Below are 23,825 nucleotides of genomic sequence, written 5' to 3' on the forward strand. Positions count from 1 at the left end.
AAATAGAGAATCATACGTTGGGCTTACCAGTACAACAAAAGCAAAAGATAGAGAGGCTTAATTTCTCTACACTCAGCAACAGAATGACTCTATAGAGCTCTTACAGGAAACCATAGCTGTGAACTCACTTGCACTCAAGTCTTGCCAATAAGCGGAATTTGGCTATTCTCGTCAAATACATCCAAGAAACCCGATCTTGCAGGTAGTACTTTGACCTTCTGCTGCTTCTGCTTCTGGCTCCTCTTCTCAGAATCCTAACACTCCCCTAACCCTTGAGCCTACAAAAAGAGTGTTACTTCCGCCACTTCCTTATACCAGGGCACGCGCAATCTACTGAAAATAATAAGCATCAATTCTTACCCGATAGATTACTTTTGTTGACAGAGCGTACATTTAACAGCCATCCCTGACTGAAGAACAACAGTTAATTGATCGTGAATAAAAGTCAATTGAAACTCACATGGTCTGTCACATGACGTTTCTTTGCGCATTCAATTGCCTACGTCGTCTCGGCTGATAATCATATGTAGTTAGAACCCTGGAGGAAGACCCTACCTGTTCTGCACATAGGCTAAACTACGAAAGATCCAACCATAAGGTACAAAATGCCGCAACTGAAAAGACTGTTATCAGTGTTATGAAGGCTGTGGTCATGGGCGGAGCGAGTTCCGCCCATAGACATAAGTTCTGCAACTTAGGAATTGCGCGATATCATTGTAGCTAAAAAGTTAGGCTAGACTAAACGACTGGGGAGGCCGAGACGGGTTAGCCAAGGTGTAAAGCAGGAAAATTACGTCACTTTCGATATGCTAATAATAGTTGCATACATTTTCATTCACAGACATGACGGACATAAGGGATCGGGTCATCGGGTCGATCTGCAAAGGAGCTTCGACAAAAATAATCAAAATTTTCGCCGAAGAAAACATCGATACAATAGAAGACGTCGCCGAGCTTACAGTCGACGATCTCAAAGACATGGGCATAGCAGCAATTCAAGCGAAAAAAATCGTTAAAATGTGCGAACAAGTCAAACTAAAAATCGCGCTCGACAATCGGGACAACGCCGTGGGATTCGTTCGCGTGCCGCGCGCGTATAAACTGAGCGACGTGCGCGAGCAAATCAACCGCGACGAATTGCCCGTGCCTAGTCGTTTCGCTTTCACCGAAGACGGAACAACGGTAACGCGTAGGCAGGAAGAGAACTGGGACGTGGAAACGTATCTATCGCCGGAAAACAACGGCATCTGCGTCATACGTACAGTGAAAGAACAAACAGATATTGAAGAAGGAAGATACTCTACTGAAACCGAGGAAGAAACGCGGGCTATGTTAAAAGATAGACAACCGTGTTGTAACGAGCTTACTAAAACCTGGGGCGAGGAAAACCTAACTAAAACCGTTGACATAATCGGAGATGATCTATCGGAGAGGGTCACGTCACTGCGCAGTTGGGCCGCAGTGGCCACCGCGGCGCCACCACCACCCGCGGCCGCGGACTACACTGTCGAAATTGCAGGTCAAACCCAAGTCTACATCGGTAATCTCGTCACCACAATCAATAACAAGAAAACGAGGTTCAGTGACGATGAACTCAAGCTCGACTACGTCTACCAATTCGGCCAGGTTAAGGACTATAATCGACCCGTCGATCACTACGCGTTCGTCGCCTTCGCTTATCACGAGTCAGCCGAAGCGTGCGTCGAGGAACTTAACAATCGCGTTATAGGGTCATTTAAGTTGGTCTGTCGTTACGCTGCCCAACATCGGTCTCATCCCAACGACGATCGAATTCATCGACCAGCCCCGGGTAAAGTGTTACTCACCGATTTGCCGGATGGCGCGCGACCCAAAGACGTTCTGCGCTGTTTTCGCGCGATACCCGTTGCCAATGTCGTCATACGGTCTTCGCAACGACTTTGCCTACTCATGTTCGAGTCGGATCAGAACGCCGAGAAAGCGGCGAGAAGAGATATAAGAATTCGGAATACGACTGTTAATGCTCGCTTACTGAATTCGGCGGCGACGAGAACGAATTCGTTTGACTGCCTCAACAAGCAGAAGGTGAAAATTTCAACCCGTCGTCAATTATTCGTTTCGTAAACGCGCGTCGCGTAGAGCATAGAAGTGCGGCTACGCGAAATAATTGACCCGTTTCTAAACGGATCGACTGGGCTGACTACAGTTCAGCTGCTACTCCGCGAAATAGTGCAAAGTAGCGCTGATCTCCACATACTATGCACGCTAATCATGAAAGAGGTACCGTAGCACGTAACGACGTTAATTGCGCTGTGATACCCCTTTGCATGCGTGCAGAGTATTCATCAGCCTGACAAAGGTCTAAGTCTCTGCAAGACTGTCACCAATATAAAAGTACATCGTCTATGATTTACTTTTCTGAAGTGATACGTACATGTACGTGTTTTAGTTCGTCTCTCTGCCCTCGCACGACGTAACCAAGATGCTACAAAGAGCATTTAGAGAAGAGACGGAGGGAATGCTTGGAAACATAACCAAACAATTCGCGGTACGATGTAAAGAACTGTAGGTATTTACAGCATCGTCGAATGTTCGTTTGCGCAGGTTTACGGACACACGAAAACGAGAGAAACTCAGATTCGAACGTTTCTATCATTTCTCATCTCCCTCCAGCAAATCGACGTACGTGTATCCAATGCGCGCCTATCCTAGCTCCTCCACGGTTATTGTCAGGTTGTAACGAGCTCGCAAATCTTAGAATGCGCCGAAAGATTACTAGAATCGGCGCCATTCGGCGCGGCTCTCTACGGACGCTCGATCGCCGAAGCGCTTTTACCGTCAGCGCAAAAACTCAAGCGAGACGCTCCGGTACAAGATTAATTAATTAAATACGTTCTTCTAACTTTCTCTATAGGATCGTTACGACAAACTCATAAGCCAACTCCTATCATCATCTAAGGCTTATGCTTATTATTAAAACGCGTGCCTGCACACTTACTAGACTCTATTGAACACAATACAGTATCTCTAACCTGATGTATAAAAATGGCTCCGCGAGTCTTCGTCGTCTTGCGGAATGGCATCGGCATTGACAACGAAATCGACGTCCAAACGATGGTGATCGTGAAAGATTGAGGCCGAACTGTAGGATCCCGTGGCGGGACACGACGTTTCCATCTCGTTGCAAACGCCCGTCTTGCACGCCTCTTCCGGATGACACCGACCTCAGAAAAAAATATATTCCCAAAACTCAAATTTAGATTTTTTTCTTTCTTACCTCTTGATGTTCTGAAGGTGATCGACAGCCAATCGCTTGGTATGTCCCAGCCCTTTTGTCCGTAGCCGGTGAAGAGGATGACGAGCGTTTCGTTTCCGTGCCAGAGGCCGATGTGAGGAACGGCTCTGATCTGCGGGGGCTCCACGCGGAGCACGGACGCCAAATCGGACGAACGTAGCACTCTCGGCTTGTTCGTGTTCGCAGAGAAGTGCACAGACACGTAAGTACCAGGCTTGATGGAAGGAGACGATATTAGCAGTCCAACAACATCAAGACGACGAGACTAAAGAGAAAAAAACTAATAAATTACATATCACTATCATTGATCATCGTACCTTAGCAAAAGATTGCACAGAGCGACTTTCTCTTGATTCCTCGCCGTTGTCGTTGTCTCGAACGGAAATGCAGTTCGACGACGAAACACTTGGAAATAACGAATTGAATTGAATTTTCGGTGCGTGATCGTTGATCGTGCGAATGCAAACTTCGATCGTTATTGTCGTATTGGCGGACGGATGACCGGTATCGTGTACTACAACGTCGATGTAACGATGTATTGGAATCGTTTCGTTGACGAATAGAGTCGGTTCATCGGCCTGATGGAAGTACATAACGGCACGTGCTAGATAGGAAATAACCTAGAGAAGAGGCTAAGATATTGATGCATAAAACAAAGGAACTTACGTCGAGAGAAAGGTTAGAAACGGTAGACATGAAAATTAGTTTGTGCAAGCCAGAGCGAGCATTGAACTAAAGGGAGAGTGAGGTTAGGTTATACAAGACGATTATCAGGAGTGGCCCACGTACGGCTAAGCCGTCTGGTAAAGTCTTGAGAACAAAAATAAATTCGTTCGAATCGAGATAACCCGATGGATCAGACCTAAGTAAAATTAATACACCAGTTCATCTATCATTGCTCATGTATGATGTATACCTTAGAGTGAACTCCACGCGTTCGACGCCGTGTCCTTCGCTATCGAACGCCTCGACGCGATGAGGAGCGTTGATGACGTAAACACCGGATAACGACCCTTCGACGAACGTCGCCTTGGGCGTCTCCACGCCGAGACGAATCTCTATGGGGTCATTCTTCTCAATAACATCCACAAAAATCGTCACGTTCTCCGACGTAGCGTTATGCGAATCCGCAACGGAGCAATAGACGAGACGAACACCGCCAGTCAGTTCATTCCTCGCATTCTCATACGCGACGGTGAGGAAAAGACTGAGATAGACGTCAAAGGCAGAGTCCCCAACGACAATCAACTCAAACACGTCGGAACGAATGAGAGCCGTTTGCACCGTTAACCCGTGCGACTGCGCCATCGTCGCGTCGACGGTTAGACGCTCCGATGCGTCGTCTCGAAGCCCCGTTGCCGTGCATCGTAGACTGGAGCCCGTGGCGCTGTCCACGTCGAAGAGAATTGGCGTCGCGGACTCAGCGACGCGCACCGGGGGGCCGTCTTCGAGATAATCGACGCGATGCGACGAGGGATCGGTGGCGTTTGCGAACTGGAAGACGGGAGGATCGTTGAAAGGAACAACGTCGACCTTTATATAGGAGATACAGTAATAAATATTGATATTTTGTCAATGAGTCGTTACCGTGACGTTGACGGTGTTTGACACAAGTTCTCCGTCAAAAATAGATAAAATGAAAAACCTAGGCAACCGATTTTAATTAGTAATCTATTTTGATTTATTTTGGCGTACCTTTGGCCGCCGAAAAGTAAATACGGTTTCACGCCCGCATTTTTAAAAATCGCCGAAGCGACGACTTGAGTGTAAGTGTCTATACTCGCCATTCCAAAAATTTCCTGCAGAAGTATCATCCACCTTTAATTAAAACCGCATCATATTTAATCGTACAATTCCGCAGCGATTTTCATTGCAAAACTCGTTGACAGACAGTGAATGATGCGTTTGACGAATCTCCAAACGATCGCCGTCAGCGCTGAACATATTAAAGCCAAAAATCCGAGCCCTGTATATAACAACACGTTAATTAAATCCAGATGACACAAAGTCTTAGGTGCTATACCCTTGCAAGTAAAGATTGTCGGAGTCGTTGAGATGAACGCTTTCGAAGAGTACTGTATCAGGGCCGTTCTCTGTATAGACGCGACTTGCAGTGAACTCGTTGCCGGAAAAGGAAACAGACGGCGCGTCATTTACATTAATATTCATTATCCTATTTTTAAAAATTATATACGGTACAAACGTGGGGATTATTGCGCTTACGTCACTGTGACTTCGTCAGTGTGAATTCCGTCCGAAACGGAACACGTCACGTCTCGTTGAGCGGCGAAGGCGACTTCGCCTCTGTGCTCATACGTGACCGCGTTGAGACACAGAGAATAATCGTCCTCCGTCGCGTTTCCACTCATCTTCAGCTCGCCTTTGACTTCATCATACTACACAAAACATAGGGGTATTCAAACAAGACAAGGCTGCGTATACTAACGGTAGAAGAAATCAACGCAGGACAAGACGATTCAACGGCAAGTATTTCGTCGCCTACATTCAACGGACCAATAATAGGCGTAATAAGACACGTTGCCGAACGAAGTTTGTATCTGAGAGAAGAAACAATTGATGAACATCCCCCTTATAATGATTTATTTTTTTATATATACCTGTCGTGATCGGGATCGGTTATTTGTAGTGAGTTGTCAAACAGATGAATCGGTTCAGAGTCTTCCGTATAGTTGAGCTTTGTCACTTTAGGGAAAGACATTCGATTGGCTAAGATGGATGAGCACGTGTGACGCTTACCGTTCTGCTGAATTTCCGGACTGTCGTCATTGATTCCGAAATGATGAATGCAGATCGACAGAACGGGTGACGAAACGCCGTATATATCGATAACAATTATTTCGACAAACCTGTAGAGCAAATAAATTCAAAAAAACATAATAGAAATCATGCCAACAGCGTTACCTCGTGTCAAAGTCTTCAGGAAGAAAATGAGAATAGAACAAAGATCTAAGAAAATGATCGAGATTCACCACTTGGCCGTCGTTCCTTTCATAGATATACTCCGCCCTGGGAGAAAAGTGCTTATACTAGGTAGCGCCTTCTTTTATATAACGACTATACATACTGCTCGTCGTTGAGAATTTGACTCGATAGCAACGCAACGCCGTTCGCGACGTCTCGACCTTCGTCGGCGGTGAGACGACCCGTTCGAACGGCATCGGGCGCACTTTGCCGTATCTGTCAAATATAAAAATAATTAATTACTTAATAAATTAAAATAGATAAGGACATCCTTACCTCTTCGTTTATGCTATGTCTCAATTGAGATAAAGTGACCCTGACTTGCTTCCATCCCTAGAAAATATTTACTTATTATTATTTTGATTAATTTTTCTGAGTCACGCACCACTGATCCTAAAGCGCCGATGCTGAGCTGCGACGGCTCGGCAATCAACGGCTTCAACTCGCGAGCGCGAGTATATTCGATGCACACATTGAAAACGCGATCTCCAACGTACACCTCTTGGACGATACAAAACACTAAAACATTAAAAAAAAATTGCAAAAGCAATATAATCTCTATTTTGATTATACTTACGACGGCACAGCGGATCCGGTGCCGACCAATTCCCGTTCGCCTCGCACGTCAGCGTCTCGTTGCCGCACAAAGTCAAGTTAGAATTGCACGAGAAGAGAGCCGTATCGCCGAGACTGGGACCGAGAGTGACGTTAGCAATATTCACAATCACACTCCCGTCAATAGGATCAACCCTCGTAACACACGGAGCTAAAGACTCTTATATATATAAGACATCGTGTCCATGTAAAGTATGAGTACTTGCCTGCACATAAGGGTTCGCTTCCCGTCCACGTACCGTTAGGTAAACACACGCGCGTGTCATTACCAAACAATTGGCTTCCGGGTGCAATGCACTCGTACTTAGCCACAGCCCCAGCCGTCAAAAGCATAGGACGCGGATGACTCACGTATCGATTCTCCGTCTCGTTCGCCAAGGGCGGACATCCGATGCACTGCGAAAAGTTGCTCACGACGCCCGGCGACTTCCAACTCGCCGTATCGTGATACATGAGTCGACCGTGAACGTAAACGCCGGCCGGATCCGGCACGACGACGCCGGTGGCGACGAGAAAATACGACGCATTCGCTCGCAAATCGACGACGTCCTGCGCGTCGTCCGTGTCGAGATACCGCGAGAATTGAACGACAAACTCGCCGTCTTCGTATCGGCCCGTTGCGAAGCGAACTTGCGATTGATCGTCGTCGATGACGGGTCGTCCGCTCGCGTTGCCATAGCGATCTTCAACGCGAAGTCGTCCGTCGGATAAACTGAAGTAAGCCGTCGTCAAATCGCTGCCGCACATCGTGCCGGAAGGCGAGAAACCGAAGCCGAGCCACACGCCGTAGCCGCGCGGTAGGACTTCGTCGAAGCGACGACGCAGTTCGACGGTGAGCCACGCGCCGTCGCCGTCGTCTTCGTGACTAATCCAACTCGATTTCAAGCAGGCGGCGGAGCGAGACGGATCCCTCGTCGAACAGGCAGAGACCTCACAGCCCGACCCTAAAAAAACATAAACAATGAAACAGAAAGACGATTCCCATAGGCTTTTATACGAAGACACACAATGAAAAAAGAAGTATGAAAAGACAGACAATCCCCATCGATGTAATAGGGTGCTATCACATCTATGGCATTCCTTACATGCAGACAATGAAAACATAGGCAATGATCTAAGGTATTTCTTACATTTCGAAAGCTGGTCGCAGGTCGGTTGAGAATTGTCCCACACTCCCTGGAACGTGCACTCGCGTTTCGTCACGCCACCGACCTCGATCTCGTATCCGCGCAAGCATTCGTACTCGACCGTGCTCTCGGGAAAATTGAGCATTTCACCGTAGAACAGACGCTGATTTGGCAGAGAACGATGCACGGGACACGCACGGCATCTGTCTCGAAACTCCAAGCCGCACAGAGGACACGGATGAAAGTCGCGACCGGCGAAGTGATACGCGATTTCCCCGTCACCGCCGTCGTCGCGAACGTCGCCACTCGCCACGAGAACGGTGAACGGAAAATCAAAATCAACAGAATCATTACCAAAGTCGATCGACGATAAATTCCTCGTGACGTAATACACCTGTTCTTCGTGATTGATAAAGTCGAAATGAGCGTCGAGAAGTCGAACTTGACTCTGATCGGCGTCCAAGGCGGGACGATCAAATCCCGTCGAGTGACGATCTTCGACGAGAAGTCGAGTCGTATCGCCGTACGCGTGTCGAGCGACGATAAAATCGGCGCCGATCATCGTCGCGCCGTCGTAGCGCGTCGTCTCTCGCGTGACGACGCGTTCGCACTCGCCGCCGGGGCATCCGCACGAGCTGGAGCTGAAGTCGTCCGACGGGAGCCCGTTGTTGAAGCCGATTCCGTACCACTTGTCGCCGGTTGTGTGGCCGAGAAATTGAACGACGATGCGATCGCCGAGAATGTCGTCGACGAACAACCAAGTAACGCTGAAACACGTCGAATGATCGGACTCGTCGGCGCAGCCGTGCGCCCGGCACCTGTCCCCTAGAAGCGCCAAAGAAAAAAATATATCAGAAGACATATGCACCACGTATATGTAAAACCCTATGATGACCACTGTACGGTTATATGGCTCTCTTTTAATTAATACAATCATGCCGATTATTCCCACGCCGCTCTACCCACCCATACGCCCTATTAACGTAATAGCATGCATAGACGGTATTCGAATACTCAGATCTAGTCGTAACTGGCTCTACCCACCCACCCACATACTCTCAAATTAGTAGCATGCCTAGGCTTCCATCCATACGCCCTATCAGTAGCTCTACCCCACACCCACATACTATCGAATTCATTATGCACATTTATTTACTTTTAGCATGCCTAGGTTTCCACTCAATGGATACGCGGTACGCAACTTACATATGACGTTGCTTTCACACACCGGCTCGTATGACGACGTCCACTTGCCGTTCGCCTGGCACGTCCTCTCGCTCGGGCCGTCGTGGAGATGATAGCCCGGTTCGCAGCTGTATCGAATCACCGTGCCGGGAAAGGGAGTACCGGGAATACCGTAATCGTCTTCGTTCTCTTTAACCACTTCTATTCTACCGAAGTGCGGAGTCATCGGACAGACGCACGTGTGACACACGTCCGCATCAGGAAAAAATATAACTCCCGGAGATAGCCATCGATTCTCCGCGTGATAGCCGAGACTTCCATTCTCCATGAGCGGTCCCAGAGCGATTAGAACGAAAACGTCGTCGTCGCTCAAATCCACGTCGCGATCGTCGTCGGAGAAAACTCGACGCGTAAATCGGATTAGTTGACTTCCATTGCGTCGACTTCCCGCGGATAATATCGTTTCATTTTGACTGTCGCCCGCCTTCGACGGCTCGAAACGTCCGTCAGCAAAACGATCCTCCACAATCGCTTGACCGCTTGTCTCATTTAAATATGCGGTTACTATGTCGGAATTAGGCATCGTGTCATCGAGCGAGAAGCCTATGCCGAACCACCAATTGGAACTAACGGAGCTGACGTTCATAGGCATGAATTCGAATTCGATAGTGAGATAGGGTTCGTAGTCGCAGTAGAGGCCCTTCGGACTGCACGGGTGGTAGAACCACCTGGCGGCGAAGCAGAACGCACCGAGCGTGTTTGACTCGTTTCTGCACGTTTGGAACGAGCACAGGTCCCCTAGGGAGAGAAACATATGAAGGGGTCTATAGGTGTTTAGGTTCTTATGTTTACATGTATATTCGCTGGCGACTGGAATGACGAGAGTCGCGAAGGCGAGGGATGCGTAGATTGAGAGCGGGATCATTCGCGTGTCGAGACCACTGTGGGACAATGGATCAGGGTGGACGTCAATCGCGAGAATGCTGCATAACATCCGCACGCCGCAGAGTCAACACGAATGGGGTGATTAATTAATTAATTAATCGCATTAGGGTCGCCTAAGAAACCGCGGGACTGACTGAGTTGCTAAAGCCGGGCGCTTAGATAATCTACTGTACGTACCTATACATGTTCCTTTCTCCGAACGCGTCGTATCTGCGAGGTCTTTGCTTGATCGAGGCGTATGTGGGGTCGCCCACTGAGCAATACCCCTTCATGTCCATGTTGGAAACTGCTTGATCGATGATGACGGGTCGTCCGCTCGCGTTGCCATAGCGATCTTCAACGCGGAGTCGTCCGTCGGATAAACTGACGTAAGCCGTCGTCAAGTCGCTGCCGCACATTGTGCCGGAATGCGAGAAGCCGAAGCCGATCCACACGCCGTAGCCGGGCGGTAGGACGTCGTCGACGCGATGGCGCAGTTCGACGGTGAGCCACGCGCCGTTGCCGTCGTCTTCGTGACTAATCCAACTCGCGTTCAAGCACACGACGTCACAGCCGGACCCTAAAAAAACATAAACAATGAAAAAAGTCCCATAGATGTAATATGACATCTCTGGTATTAAAGATAGAAAATGGAAAACTAAGGTATTTCTTACACGTCGAAAGCTGGTCGCAGGTCGGTTGAGAATCGTTCCACATTCCCTCGTACGTGCACTCGCGTTTCGTCACGCCACCGACCTCGATCTCGTAATCCGCGCAAGCATTCGTACTCGACCGCGCTCTCGGGAAAATTGAGCAGTTCACCTGGTTGGGTAAATTCCTCGTGACGTAATATACCTGTTCTTCGCGATGGATAAAGTCGAAATGAGCGCTGAGAAGTCGAACTTGACTCTGATCGGCGTCCAAGGGCGGGACGATCGAATCCCGTCGAATGACGATCTTCGAAGAGAATTCGAGTCGTGTCCGTGTCGAGCGACGATAAAATCGGCGCCGATGATCGTCGCACCGTCGTAGCGCGTCGACGGGAGCCCGGTGTTGAAGCCGATTCCGTACCACTTGTTGCCGGTCGTGTGGCCGAGAAATCGAACGATGATGCGATCGCCGAGAATGTCGTCAACGAACATCCAAATAACGCTGAAACACGTCGAATGATCGGACTCGTCAGCGCAGCCGTGCGCCTGGCACCTGTCCCCTAGAAGCGCCAAAGAAAAAAATTTCAGAAGGCATATCCATTACAATATATGTGAACGTCCTAGTGTACGGTTATATGGCTCTCTTTTAATACAATCATACAGATGTTTCCCACCCCATACGCCCTATCAGTAGATTTAACGTAATAGAATGCATAGACGGTATTTGAAGACTCGTCACTGGCTCTACCCCACCCCCACGTACTATCGAATTCATCATGCACGTTTATTTACTTTTAGCATGCCTAGGCTTCCACTCAATGCGGTACGCTATGGATTCCCAACTTACATATGACGTTGCTTCGACACACCAGCTTGTGTGACGACGTCCGTTCGCCTGGCACGTCCTCTTGCTCGGGCCGTCGTGGAGATGATAGCCCGGTTCGCAGCTGAATCGAATCACCGTGCCGGGAAAGGGAGTACCGGGAATACCGTAATCGTCTTCGTTCTCTTTAACCCACTTCTATTCTACCGAAGTGCAGAGTCATCGGACAGACGCACGTGTGGCACTCGGTCGCCTCAGGAAAAAATATAAGTCCCGGAGATATCCATCGATTCTCCGCGTGATAGCCGAGACTTCCATTCTCCATGAGCGGTCCCAGAGCGATTAGAACGAAAACATCGTCGTCGCTCAAACGCACGTCGCGATCGTCGTCGGAGAAAACTCGACGCGTAAATCGGATTAGTTGACTTCCATTGCGTCGACTTCCCGCGGATAATATCGTTTCATTCTGACTGTCGCCCGCCTTCGACGGCTCAAAACGTCCGTCGGCAAAACGATCCTCCACGATCGCTTGACCGCTTGTCTCATTTAAATATGCAGTTACTATGTCGGAATTAGGCATCGTGTCATTGAGCGAGAAGCCTATTCCACCAATTGGAACTAACGGGCTGACGTTCATAGGCATGAATTCGAATTCGAAAGTGAGATAGGGTTCGAAGTCGCAGTAGAGGCCCTTCGGACTGCACGGGTGGTATAGCCACCTGGCGGCGAAGCAGAACGAACCGAGCGTGTTTGACTCGTTTCTGCACGTTTGGAACGAGCACAGGTCCCCTAGGGAGAGAAACATATGAAGGGGTCTATATAGGTGTTTAGGTTCTTTTGCTTACATGATGTCTGTTGGCTGACGACTGGAATGACGAGAGTCGCGAAGGCGAGGGATGCGTAGATTGAGAGCGGGATCATTCGCGTGTCGAGACCACTGTGGGATAATGGATCAGGTCGACGTCAATTGCGAGAATGCTGCACAGCATCCGCACCGCCGCAGAGTCCACGCGTAACGATTGATTAATCGCATTAGGGTCGCCTAAGAAACCGCGGGACTGACTGAGTTGCTAAAGCCGGGCGCTTAGATAATCTACCCTACCTCTGTATGTTCGTTTCGGAGAAACGCGTCGTATCTGCGAGGTCTTTGCTTGATCGAGGCGTCCGCCGTCCCCCACTGAGCAATATCGCTCTATAACCTGTGGAATTATTTATGCGCACGGCTTTTTTGTTCGAGAAGGAAAACCTGTTCACGCGCTCTGCTCGAGACGAGACTATTGTTCGTCTAAGAGCCTCTTTTTATATTCTTAGTGCTTCGGACGGCTTTTCTTGGCGTCTGGGCTATAGTTGGCTTGCGTCCATTCAACCCAATCGCTCCTACGAAGCTGTTGAAGGGACGGAAACGTGCCCGGTGAGCTAAAAAGCCACGAACTCGCTGTTCGAGCAAACGCGACACGTTCACCAAGCTTCAGGTGGCATGCGACTTCACGAAGAGGCCCGATTTCTGCCGCAAAAGTGTAGGAAACTACACAAAGCATATTTCTCTGCGCATGCGCCCTATCTCGGCGGCGATTGCAAATAATCGGAGTGCAAACAAGAACACGTGAAATACATACTACCGAAAAAAGGTCGATCGAATTGATGATTTGACGAAAACTAAAAACCGTGATTAATAGTCCACATATGATAAAATGGGTTGCTAGTCTACGCTAAAAAAGTCTCCGTCGAGTCGTGTCCAAACAGGACCGCTCCCACGACAACGGGGAAAGAACTTTCGGACTTTCGGATAGATCTCGAATCTCTATCAAGTTTAGTCAACCGCTCATACTGATCAGAGGTGATAAGACTACTTTGAAGAAGCTTATCAAAAAGATGACCCGATATAAAAGTACGAAGAGCTGAAATCGCTTTGCTCATCACAGGAATAAAACAATCCTTCCATTTGGGGTCGCTCAATTTCATCTCGCCCTTTAATTGCCCAACCCCTTCATCGGTTACGTAGCGAGTCTCCTCGTGCGCGGATTGATACAGCGTAATAGTCGCCTCGGTTTGATGCGAAAAGAAGGGCATAAAGAAATGAGAAATCTTCTCGTTAACGCCCACCACCTCTTGATTCTTATGCACAAACGTGGCAAAGCAGCGACGCTGAGCTTGGATACCTGGACTTCTGCTCTCAAATAAACCGCCATTGGAAGTTTTTCCACTACTTCCACGCCCCCTTGACGTCACACGGGTGCACGGAGCATCGTGTCGTCATCTCGATCGGGTGAAACGACGGTTTCAATAGAATCAGCGGATTCTGAAAAATGATCAAATATGGATGCCCCACTTCGAGCAGTTGGACGACGTGGAGTTGTCTCAGGCACGGTTTCTGTGGGGGATCGGCGCACTCAATATCGTAACCATAGCAAATATAAAAGTAAATCGTCTATGATTAACTTTTCTGAAGTGGTACATGTACGTGTTTAGTTCGTCTCTTTGCCCTCGCACGACGTAACCAAGATGCTACAAAGAGCATTTAGAGAAGAGACGGAGGGAATGCTTGGAAACATAACCAAACAATTCGTGGTACGATGTAAAGAACTCTAGGTATTTACAGCATCGTCGAATGTTCGTTCGCGCAGGCTAACGGACACACGAAAACGAGAGAAACTCAGAATCGAACGTTTCTATCGTTTCTCATCTCCCTCCAACAAATCGACGTACGTGTATCCAATACGCGCCTATCCTAGCTCCTCTACGTTATTGTCAGGTTATAACGAGCTCGCAAATCTTAGAATGTGCCGAAAGGTTACTAGAATCGGCGCCATTCGGCGCGGCTCTCTACGGACGCTCACCGAAGCGCTTTTACCGTCAACGCAAAAACTCAAGCGAGACGCTCCGGTACAAGATTAATTAATTAAATACGTTCTTCTAACTTTCTCTATAGGATCGTTACGACAAACTCATAAGCCAACTCCTATCATCATCTAGTGCTTATTATTAAAACGCGTGCCTGCACACAATACAGTATCTCTAACCTGATGTATAAAAATGGCTCCGCGAGTCTTCGTCGTCTTGCGGAAGGGCATCGGCATTGACAACGAAATCGACGTCCAAACGATGGTGATCGTGAAAGATTGAAGCCGAACTGTAGGATCCCGTGGCGGGACACGACGTTTCCATCTCGTTGCAAACGCCCGTCTTGCACGCCTCATTCGGATGACACCGACCTCAGAAAAAAAAATATTCCTAAACTCAAATTTAGATTTTTTCTTTTTTTACCTCTTGGTGTTCTGAAGGTGATCGACAGCCAATCGCTTGGTATGTCCCAGCCCTTTTGTCCGTAGCCGGTGAAGAGGATGACGAGCGTTTCGTTTCCGTGCCAGAGGCCGATGTGAGGAACGGCTCTGATCTGCGAGGGCTCCACGCGGAGCACGGACGCCAAATCGGACGCACGTAGCACTCTCGGCTTGTTCGTGTTCGCAGAGAAGTGCACAGACACGTAGGTACCCGGCTTGATGGAAGGAGACGATATTAGCAGTCCAACAACATCAAGACGACGAGACTAAAGAGAAAAAACTAATAAATTAATATCACTATCATTGATCATCGTACCTTAGCAAAAGATTGCACAGAGCGACTTTCTCTTGATTCCTCGCCGTTGTCGTTGTCTCGAACGGAAATGCAGTTCGACGACGAAACACTTGGAAATAACGAATTGAATTGAATTTTCGGTGCGTGATCGTTGATCGTGCGAATGCAAACTTCGATCGTTATTGTCGTATTGGCGGACGGATGACCGGTATCGTGTACTACGACGTCGATGTAACGATGTATTGGAATCGTTTCGTTGACAAATAGAGTCGGTTCATCAGCCTGATGGAAGTACATAACGGCACGTGCTAGATAAGAAATGATCTAGGAAAGAGGCTAAGATATTGATGCATAAAACAAAGGAACTTACGTTGAGAGAAAGGTTAGAAACGGTGGAAGTGAAAATTAGTTTGTGCAAGCCAGAGTGGGCATTGAACTAAAGGGGGAGAGTGAGGTTAGGTTATACGGGGGTGGCGCCAACGTACGGCTAAGCCGTCCGGTAAAGTCTTGAGAACAAAAATAAATTCGTTCGAATCAAGATAACCCGGTGGATCAGACCTAAGTAAAATTAATACTTCAATCATTGCTCATGTACGTATGTATACCTTAGAGTGAACTCCACGCGTTCGACGCCCTGCCCTTCGCTATCAAACGCCTCGACGCGATGAGGAGCGTTGATGACGTAAACACCGGATAACGACCCTTCGACGAACGTCGTCTTGGGCGTCTCCACGCCAAGACGAATCTCAATAGGGTCATTCTTCTCAATAACATCCACAAAAATCGTCACGTTCTCCGACGTAGCGTTATGCGAATCCGAAACGGAGCAAAAGACGAGACGAACACCACCCGTCAGTTCATTCCTCGCATTCTCATACGCGACGGTGAGGAAAAGACTGAGATAGACGTCAAAGGTCGAATTACCCATGACAATCAACTCAAACACGTCGGAACGAATGAGAGCCGTTTGCACCGTTAACCCGTGCGACTGTGCCATCGTCGAGTCGACGGTTAGACGCTCAGACGCGTCGTCTCGAAGCCCCGTTGCCGTGCATCGTAGACTAGAGCCCGCGGCGCTGTCCACGTCGAAGAGAATCGGCGTCGCGGATTCGGCGACGCGCACCGGGGGCCCGTCTTCGAGATAATCGACGCGATGCGACGAGGGATCGGAGGCGTTTGCGAACTGGAAGACGGGAGGATCGTTGAAAGGAACAACATCAACCTTTATATATAGGAGATTCATTATTAATTTTTTTGTTGATTAGTCGTTACCGTGACGGTGACGGCGTTTGATTCAAGTTCTCCGTCAAATACAGACAAAATGACAAATCTAGAGTTAACCGATTTTGATACGTAATCTTTTGATTTTTTGGGATTAGCGTACCGTTGGCCGCCGAAAAGTAAATACGGTTTCACGCCCGCATTTTTAAAAATCGCCGAAGCGACGACTTGAGTGTAGGTGTCTATAGTCGCCATTCCAAAAATTTCCTGCGCAGAAATATCATAACCTTTATATAAAACCCCATTACTTTGAATCGTACAATTCCACAGCGATTTTCATCGCAAAACTCGTTGAAAGACAGTGAATGATGCATTTGACGAATCTCCAAACGATCGCCGTCGAGCAAATTCAAGCCAAAAATCCGAGCCCTGTATATAATACCAAATCCGGATAACACAAAGTCTTAGGTGCTATTGCTATACCCTTGCAAGTAGAGATTGTCAGAGTCATTGAGATGAACGCCTTCGAAGGGCAGTGTATCAGGGCCGTTCTCTGTATAGACGCGACTTGCGCTGATTTCGTTGCCGGGAAAGGAAACAGCCGGCGCATCATTTACATTAATATTCATTATCCTAATATTGAAAAACAGTATATATATATATAAACGTAGGAATTATTGCGCTTACGTCACTGTGACTTCGTCAGTGTGAATTCCGTCCGAAACGGAACACGTCACGTCTCGTTGAGCGGCGAAGGCGACTTCGCCTCTGTGCTCATACGTGACCGCGTTGAGACACAGAGAATAATCGTCCTCCGTCGCGTTTCCACTCATCTTCAGCTCGCCTTTCACTTCATCATACTAGAAAAAACATAGGGGTATTCAAACAAGACAAGACTACGTATACTAACGGTAGAAGAAATCAACGCAGGGCAAGACGATTCAACGGCAAGTATTTCGTCGCCTATATTCAAAGGACCAATAATAGGCGTAATGAGACACGTTGCCGAACGAAGTTTGTATCTGAGAGAAGAAACAATTGATGAACATCCCCCTTATAAAGACTTATTTCTTAGGGCCTAAACATTAAATTGAGGGCCTAATCTTTGATTTTTAGGGCCTAAATATTAAATTGAGAGCCTAATCTTTGATTCTTAGGGCCTAAAAATAGAATTGTGGGCCTAATCTTTAATTCTAAGAGCCTAAATATTAAATTGAGGGCCTAATCTTTGATTGTTAGGGCATAAATAAAAAATTGAGAGCCTAATCTTTGATTCTTAGGGCCTAAATATTGAATTGAGAGCCTAATCTTTGATTCTTAAAGCCTAAATATTAAATTGAGGGCCTAATCTTTCATTGTTAAAGCCTAAATATTAAATTGAGGGCCTGATCTTTGATTCTTAGGGCCTAAATATTAAATTGAGGGCCTAATCTCTGATTCTTAGAGCCTCAATATTAAATTGAGGGCCTGATCTCTGATTCTTAGAGCCTCAATATTAAATTGAGGGCCTAATCTTTGATTCATAGGGCCTAAATATTAAATTGAGGGCCTGATCTTTGATTCTTAGACACTAAATATTAAATTGAGGGCCTAATCTTTGATTCTTAGAGCCTCAATATTAAATTGAAAGCCTAATCTTTAATTCTTAAAGCCTAAATATTAAATTGAGGGCCTAATCTTTGATTCTTAGGGCCTCAATATTAAATTGAGGGCCTACTCTTTAATTCTTAGAGCCTAAATATTAAATTGAGGGCCTAATCTTTGATTGTCAGGGCCTTATATTAAATTGAGGGCCTGCTTTTGATTCTTAGGGCCTAAATATTAAGTTGAGGGCCTAATATTTGATTCTTAGAGCCTCAATATTAAATTGAAGGCCTAATCTTTGATTCTTAGGGCCTAAATATTAAATTGAGGGCCTGATCTTTGATTCTTAGAGACTAAATATTAAGTTGAGGGCCTAATATTTGATTCTTAGAGCCTAAATATTAAATTGAGGGCCTGATCTTTGATTCTTAGAGACTAAATATTAAATTGAGGGCCTAATCTTTGATTCTTAGAGCCTCAATATTAAATTGAGGGCCTAATCTTTGATTGTTAGGGAAATTGAGAGCCTAATCTTTGATTCTTAGGGTCTAAATATTAAATTGAGAGCCTAATCTTTGATTCTGAAAGCCTAAATATTAAATTGAGGGCCTAATCTTTGATTCTCAGAGCCTCAATATTAAATTGAGGGCCTAATCTTTGATTCTTTGAGCCTCAATATTAAATTGAGGGCTAATCTTTAATTCTTAAAGCCTAAATATTAAATTGAGGGCCTAATCTTTAATTCTTAAAGCCTAAATATTAAATTGAGGGCCTAAATATCAAATTGAGGGCCTAATCATTGATTGTTAGGGCCTAAATATTAAATTGAGAGCCTAATCTTTGATTCTTAGGGTCTAAATATTAAATTGAGAGCCTAATCTTTGATTCTTAAAGCCTAAATATTATATATACCTGTCATGATCGGGATCGGTTATTTGTAGTGAGTTGTCGAACAGATGAATCGGTTCAGAGTCTTCCGTATAGTTGAGCTTTGTCACTTTAGGGAAAGACATTCGATTAGCTACGATGGATGGGCGGCACGTGTGACGCTTACCGTTCTGCTGAATTTCCGGACTGTCGTCATTGATTCCGAAATGATGAATGCAGATCAACAGAGCGGGTGACGAAACGCCGTATATATCGATAACAATTATTTCAACAAACCTGTAGAGAAAATAATCAAAAACACATAATAGAAATGCTGCCAACAGCGTTACCTCGTGTCAAAGTCTTCAGGAAGAAAATGAGAATAGAACAAAGATCGAAGAAAATGATCGAGATTCACCACTTGGCCGTCGTTCCTTTCATAAACATACTCCGCCCTAGGAGAGAGTACTTATACTACGTTGCCTCTTTTCTTATAAAACGACTATACATACTGCTCGTCGTTGAGAATTCGACTCGATAGCAACGCGACGCCGTTCGCGACGTCGCGACCTTCGTCGGCGGTGAGACGACCCGTTCGAACGGCATTGGGCGCACTTTGCCGTATCTGTCAAACATAAATTAAAAAATGAAAAAGATAAGGACATTTACCTCTTCGTTTATGCTATTTCTCAATTGAGATAAAGTGACTCTGACTTGCTTCCATCCCTGAAAAAAAGATTTACTTATTATTTTCGATTGATATTTCTGAGTTACGTACCACTGATCCCAAGTTGCTGATATTGAGCAGCGATGGCTCGGCGATCAAGGGCTTCAATTCGCGAGCGCGAGTGTATTCGATGCACACATTAAAAACGCGATCTCCAACGTACACCTCTTGGACGGTACAAAACACTAAAACATTAAAAAAAACTGCAAGAGAAATATAATCTCTATTTTGATTATACTTACGACGGCACAGCGGATCCGGTGCCGACCAATTCCCGTTCGCCTCGCACGTCAGCGTCTCGTTTCCGCACAAAGTCAAGTGAGAATTGCACGAGAAGAGAGCCGTATCGCCGAGACTGGGACCGAGAGCGACGTTGGAAACATTGACGATCACACTCCCGTCAATAGGATCAACCCTCGTAACACACGGAGCTAAAGACTCTTATATATAGAAGATATCGTGTCCATGTAAAGTATGAGTACTTGCCTGCACATAAGGGTTCGCTTCCCGTCCACGTACCGTTAGGTAAACACACGCGCGTGTCATTACCAAACAATTCGCTTCCGGGTGCAATGCACTCGTACTTAGCCACAGCCCCAGCCGTCAAAAGCATAGGACGCGGATGACTCACGTATCGATTCTCCGTCTCGTTCACGAGAGGCGGACATCCGATGCACTGCGCAAAGTCGTTCACGACGCCCGGCGACTTCCAACTCGCCGTATCGTGATACATGAGTCGACCGTGAACGTAAACGCCGGCCGGATCCGGCACGACGACGCCGGTGGCGACGAGAAAATACGACGCATTCGCCCGCAAATCGACGACGTCCTGCGCGTCGTCCGTGTCGAGATACCGCGAGAATTGAACGACAAACTCGCCGTCTTCGTATCGGCCCGTTGCGAAGCGAACTTGCGATTGATCGTCGTCGATGACGGGTCGTCCGCTCGCGTTGCCATAGCGATCTTCAACGCGGAGTCGTCCGTCGGATAAACTGACGTAAGCCGTTGTTAAGTCGCTGCCGCACATTGTGCCGGAATGCGAGAAGCCGAAGCCGAGCCACACGCCGTAGCCGGGCGGTAGGACGTCGTCGACGCGACGGCGCAGTTCGACGGTGAGCCACGCGCCGTCGCCGTCGTCTTCGTGACTTATCCAACTCGCGTTCAAGCAGGCGGCGTAGCGAGACGGATCCAACGTCGAACAGGCAACGACGTCACAGTCCGACCCTAGAAAAAAAAGCACAGACAATGAAAACACGAGAAGACAGACGATTCCTATAGGTATCACGTTGATGTAAAAAAAAGACACAGACAATGATATAAGGTTCCCCATAGAGTGCTATGCCTCTATCTATCTATCTATCTATCTATCTATGGGGTTCCTTAATTAAAACATAGGCAATCATCTATAGCCTATCTCATCTATGGGGTTCCATAAAACATAGGCAATCATCTATAGCCTATCTCATCTACGGGGTTCCTTTCTTACATGTCGAAAGCTGGTTGCAGGTCGGTTGGGAATCGTTCCACTTTCCCTCGAACGTGCACTCGCGTTTCGTCACGCCACCGACCTCGATCTCGTATCCGCGCAAGCATTCGTACTCGACCGTGCTCTCGGGAAAATTGAGCATTTCACCGTAGAACAGACGTTGATTTGGTAGAGAACGATGCACGGGACACGCACGGCACGTGTCTCGAAAGTCCAAGCCGCACAGAGGACATGGATGAAAGTCGCGACCGGCGAAGTGATACGCGATTTCCCCGTCGCCGCCGTCGTCGCGAACGTCGCCACTCGCCACGAGAACGGTGAACGGAAAATCAAAATCAACAGAATCATTACCAAAGTCGATCGACGATAAATTCCTCGTGACGTAATACACCTGTTCCTCGTGATTGATAAAGTCGAAATGAGCGTCAAGAAGTCGAACTTGACTCTGATCGGCGTCCAAGGCGGGAAGATCGAATCCCGTCGAGTGACGATCTTCGACGAGAATTCGAGTCGTGTCGCCGTACGCGTGTCGAGCGACGATAAAATCGGCGCCGATCATCGTCGCGCCGTCGTAGCGCGTCGTCTCTCGCGTGACGACGCGTTCGCACTCGTCGTCGGAGCATCCGCACTCGTCCGTCGACGGGAGCCCGTTGTTGAAGCCGATTCCGTACCACTTGTCGCCGGTCGTGTGACCGAGAAATTGAACGACGATGCGATCGCCGAGAATGTCGTCGACGAACGCCCAATGAACGTCGAAACACGTCGAATGATCGGACTCGTCGGCGCAGCCGTGCGCCTGGCACATGTCCCCTAGAAGCGCCAAAGAAAAAAAAATATCAGAAGACATTATGCACCACGTATATGTAAAACCCTATGACCAGCGTACGGTTATATGGCTCTCTTATAATTAATACAATCATGCACCACGTATATGTAATACCCAATCTTTTAATTACTACAATCATGCAGATGATTCCCACGCCGCTCTACCCACTCATATGCCCTATTAACGTAATAGCATGCATAGACGGGATTCGAATACTCAGATATAGTCGTAACTGGCTCTACCCACTCACCCACATACTCTCAAATTAGTAGCATGCCCACCCATACGCCCTATCAGTAGATTAACGCTCTACCCCACACCCACTATCGCACATTTATTTACTTTTAGCATGCCTAGGCTTCCACTCAATGGATATGCAGTACGTTCCAACTTACACATGACGTTGCTTTGACACTCCAGCTCGTCTGACGACGTCCATTCGCCGTTCGCCTGGCACGTCCTCTCGCTCGGGCCGTCGTCGAGATGATAGCCCGGTTCGCAGCTGAATCGAATCACCGTGCCGGGAAAGGGAGTACCGGGAATACCGTAATCGTCTTCGCTCTCTTTAACCACTTCTATTCGACCGAAGTGCGGAGTCATCGGACAGTCGCACGTGTGGCACTCGTTTGCCTCAGGAAAAAATATAACTCCCGGAGATAGCCATCGATTCTCCGCGTGATAGCCGAGACTTCCATTCTCCATGAGCGGTCCCAGAGCGATTAGAACGAAAAAATCGTCGTCGCTCAAATCCACGTCGCGATCGTCGTCGGAGAAAACTCGACGCGTAAATCGGATTACTTGACTTCCATCGCGTCGACTTCCCGCGGATAATATCGTTTCATTTTGACTGTCGCCCGCCTTCGACGGCTCGAAACGTCCGTCAGCAAAACGATCCTCCACAATCGCTTGACCGCTTGTCTCATTTAAATATGCAGTTACTATGTCGGAATTAGGCATCGCTTCATTGAGCGAGAAGCCTATTCCGAACCACCAATTGGAACTAACGGAGCTGACGTTCATAGGCATGAATTCGAATTCGATAGTGAGATAGGGTTCGTAGTCGCAGTAGTGGCCCTTCGGACTGCACGGGTGGTAGAGCCACCTGGCGGCGAAGCAGAACGAGCCGAGCGTGTTTGACTCCTTTCTGCACGTTTGGAACGAGCACGGGTCCCCTAGGGAGAGAAACATATGAAGGGGTCTATAGGTGTTTAGGTTCTTTTGCTTACAAGTATATTCGCTGACGACTGGAATGACGAGAGTCGCGAAGGCGAGGAATGCGTAGATTGAGAGCGGGATCATTCGCGTGTGGAGACCACTGTGGGATAATGGATCAGGTCGACGTCAATAGCGAGAATGCTGCATAGCATCTGCACGCCGCAGAGTCAACGCGTACGATTGATTAATCGCATTAGGGTCGCCTAAGAAACGCGGGACTGACTGAGTTGCTAAAGCCGGGCGCTTAGATAACTCTACTCTACCTCTGTATGTTCGTTTCTCCGAAACGCGTCGTATCTGCGAGGTCTTTGCTTGATCGAGGCGTCTACGTGGTCGCCCACTGAGCCATATCGCTCTATCACCTGTGGAATTGCTTATGCGCATGGCTTGCTTGTTTGAGAAGCAAAATAACTTACGTGTTTCTGTGCTCGAGACGAGACTATTGTTCGTCTAGGAGCCTCTTTTTATATTCTTACTGCTTCGGACGGCTTTTCTTGGCGTCTGGGCTATAGTTGGCCTGCGTCCATCCAACCCAATTGTTCCTACAAAGCTGTTGAAGGGACGGGAGCGTGCCCGGTGAGCTAAAAAGCCACGAACTTACTTTTCGAGCAAACGCGACATGTTCACCAAGCTTCAGACAGCATATGACTCTACGGAAAGGCCTGATTTTTGCCGCAAAAGTGTAGGAAACCCACACAAAGATATTTCCCTGCGCATGCGCTCTCACTTGGCGAGGCCGCGAA

At 47.6% G+C, this 23,825-nt stretch overlaps 2 protein-coding genes and 1 long non-coding RNA gene across 7 annotated transcripts; 1 reads left to right on the plus strand and 2 right to left on the minus strand.

The window, feature by feature from the left end:
• Positions 1–68: 68 nt before the first annotated feature.
• LOC136194062 (uncharacterized) lies at positions 69–2,300 on the minus strand. Its single transcript, XR_010671514.1, has 3 exons — positions 461–2,300; positions 361–410; positions 69–278 (listed from the first exon to the last, which is right to left on the minus strand). It is a non-coding gene; the product is annotated as an uncharacterized lncRNA (long non-coding RNA).
• LOC136194060 (uncharacterized) lies at positions 441–3,009 on the plus strand. Its single transcript, XM_065983087.1, has 8 exons — positions 441–598; positions 842–2,064; positions 2,119–2,259; positions 2,317–2,373; positions 2,429–2,527; positions 2,584–2,661; positions 2,713–2,847; positions 2,894–3,009. The coding sequence occupies exons 2-8, from the start codon at positions 844–846 to the stop codon at positions 2,954–2,956; spliced, it is 1,794 nt and encodes a 597-aa protein (XP_065839159.1). The 5' UTR covers positions 441–598; positions 842–843; the 3' UTR covers positions 2,957–3,009.
• LOC136194057 (uncharacterized) lies at positions 2,844–23,742 on the minus strand. 5 transcript variants are annotated; one of them, XM_065983078.1, is made up of 30 exons: positions 23,684–23,742; positions 23,499–23,624; positions 23,346–23,444; positions 12,426–12,622; positions 11,605–12,369; positions 10,782–11,317; positions 10,306–10,687; positions 10,036–10,124; positions 9,205–9,981; positions 8,002–8,823; positions 7,078–7,815; positions 6,834–7,022; positions 6,642–6,775; positions 6,533–6,589; positions 6,360–6,472; positions 6,197–6,301; positions 6,032–6,141; positions 5,893–5,977; positions 5,721–5,832; positions 5,498–5,670; positions 5,298–5,447; positions 5,126–5,240; positions 4,970–5,073; positions 4,862–4,919; positions 4,191–4,807; positions 4,064–4,136; positions 3,941–4,006; positions 3,592–3,894; positions 3,257–3,539; positions 2,844–3,203 (listed from the first exon to the last, which is right to left on the minus strand). In XM_065983078.1, the coding sequence occupies exons 6-30, from the start codon at positions 10,822–10,824 to the stop codon at positions 3,007–3,009; spliced, it is 5,895 nt and encodes a 1,964-aa protein (XP_065839150.1). In that variant the 5' UTR covers positions 10,825–11,317; positions 11,605–12,369; positions 12,426–12,622; positions 23,346–23,444; positions 23,499–23,624; positions 23,684–23,742; the 3' UTR covers positions 2,844–3,006. The 5 variants fall into 5 exon arrangements, with proteins under 5 accessions (XP_065839150.1, XP_065839149.1, XP_065839152.1 ...); XM_065983077.1 differs by lacking the exons at positions 23,346–23,444; positions 23,499–23,624; positions 23,684–23,742 and adding exons at positions 12,683–12,779; positions 12,827–13,109; XM_065983080.1 differs by lacking the exons at positions 12,426–12,622; positions 23,346–23,444; positions 23,499–23,624; positions 23,684–23,742 and adding an exon at positions 23,094–23,125.
• Positions 23,743–23,825: the final 83 nt, after the last annotated feature.

The sequence above is a fragment of the Oscarella lobularis genome, chromosome 12, assembly GCF_947507565.1.
Source record: "Oscarella lobularis chromosome 12, ooOscLobu1.1, whole genome shotgun sequence".
Taxonomy (NCBI): Eukaryota; Metazoa; Porifera; class Homoscleromorpha; order Homosclerophorida; family Oscarellidae; genus Oscarella; species Oscarella lobularis.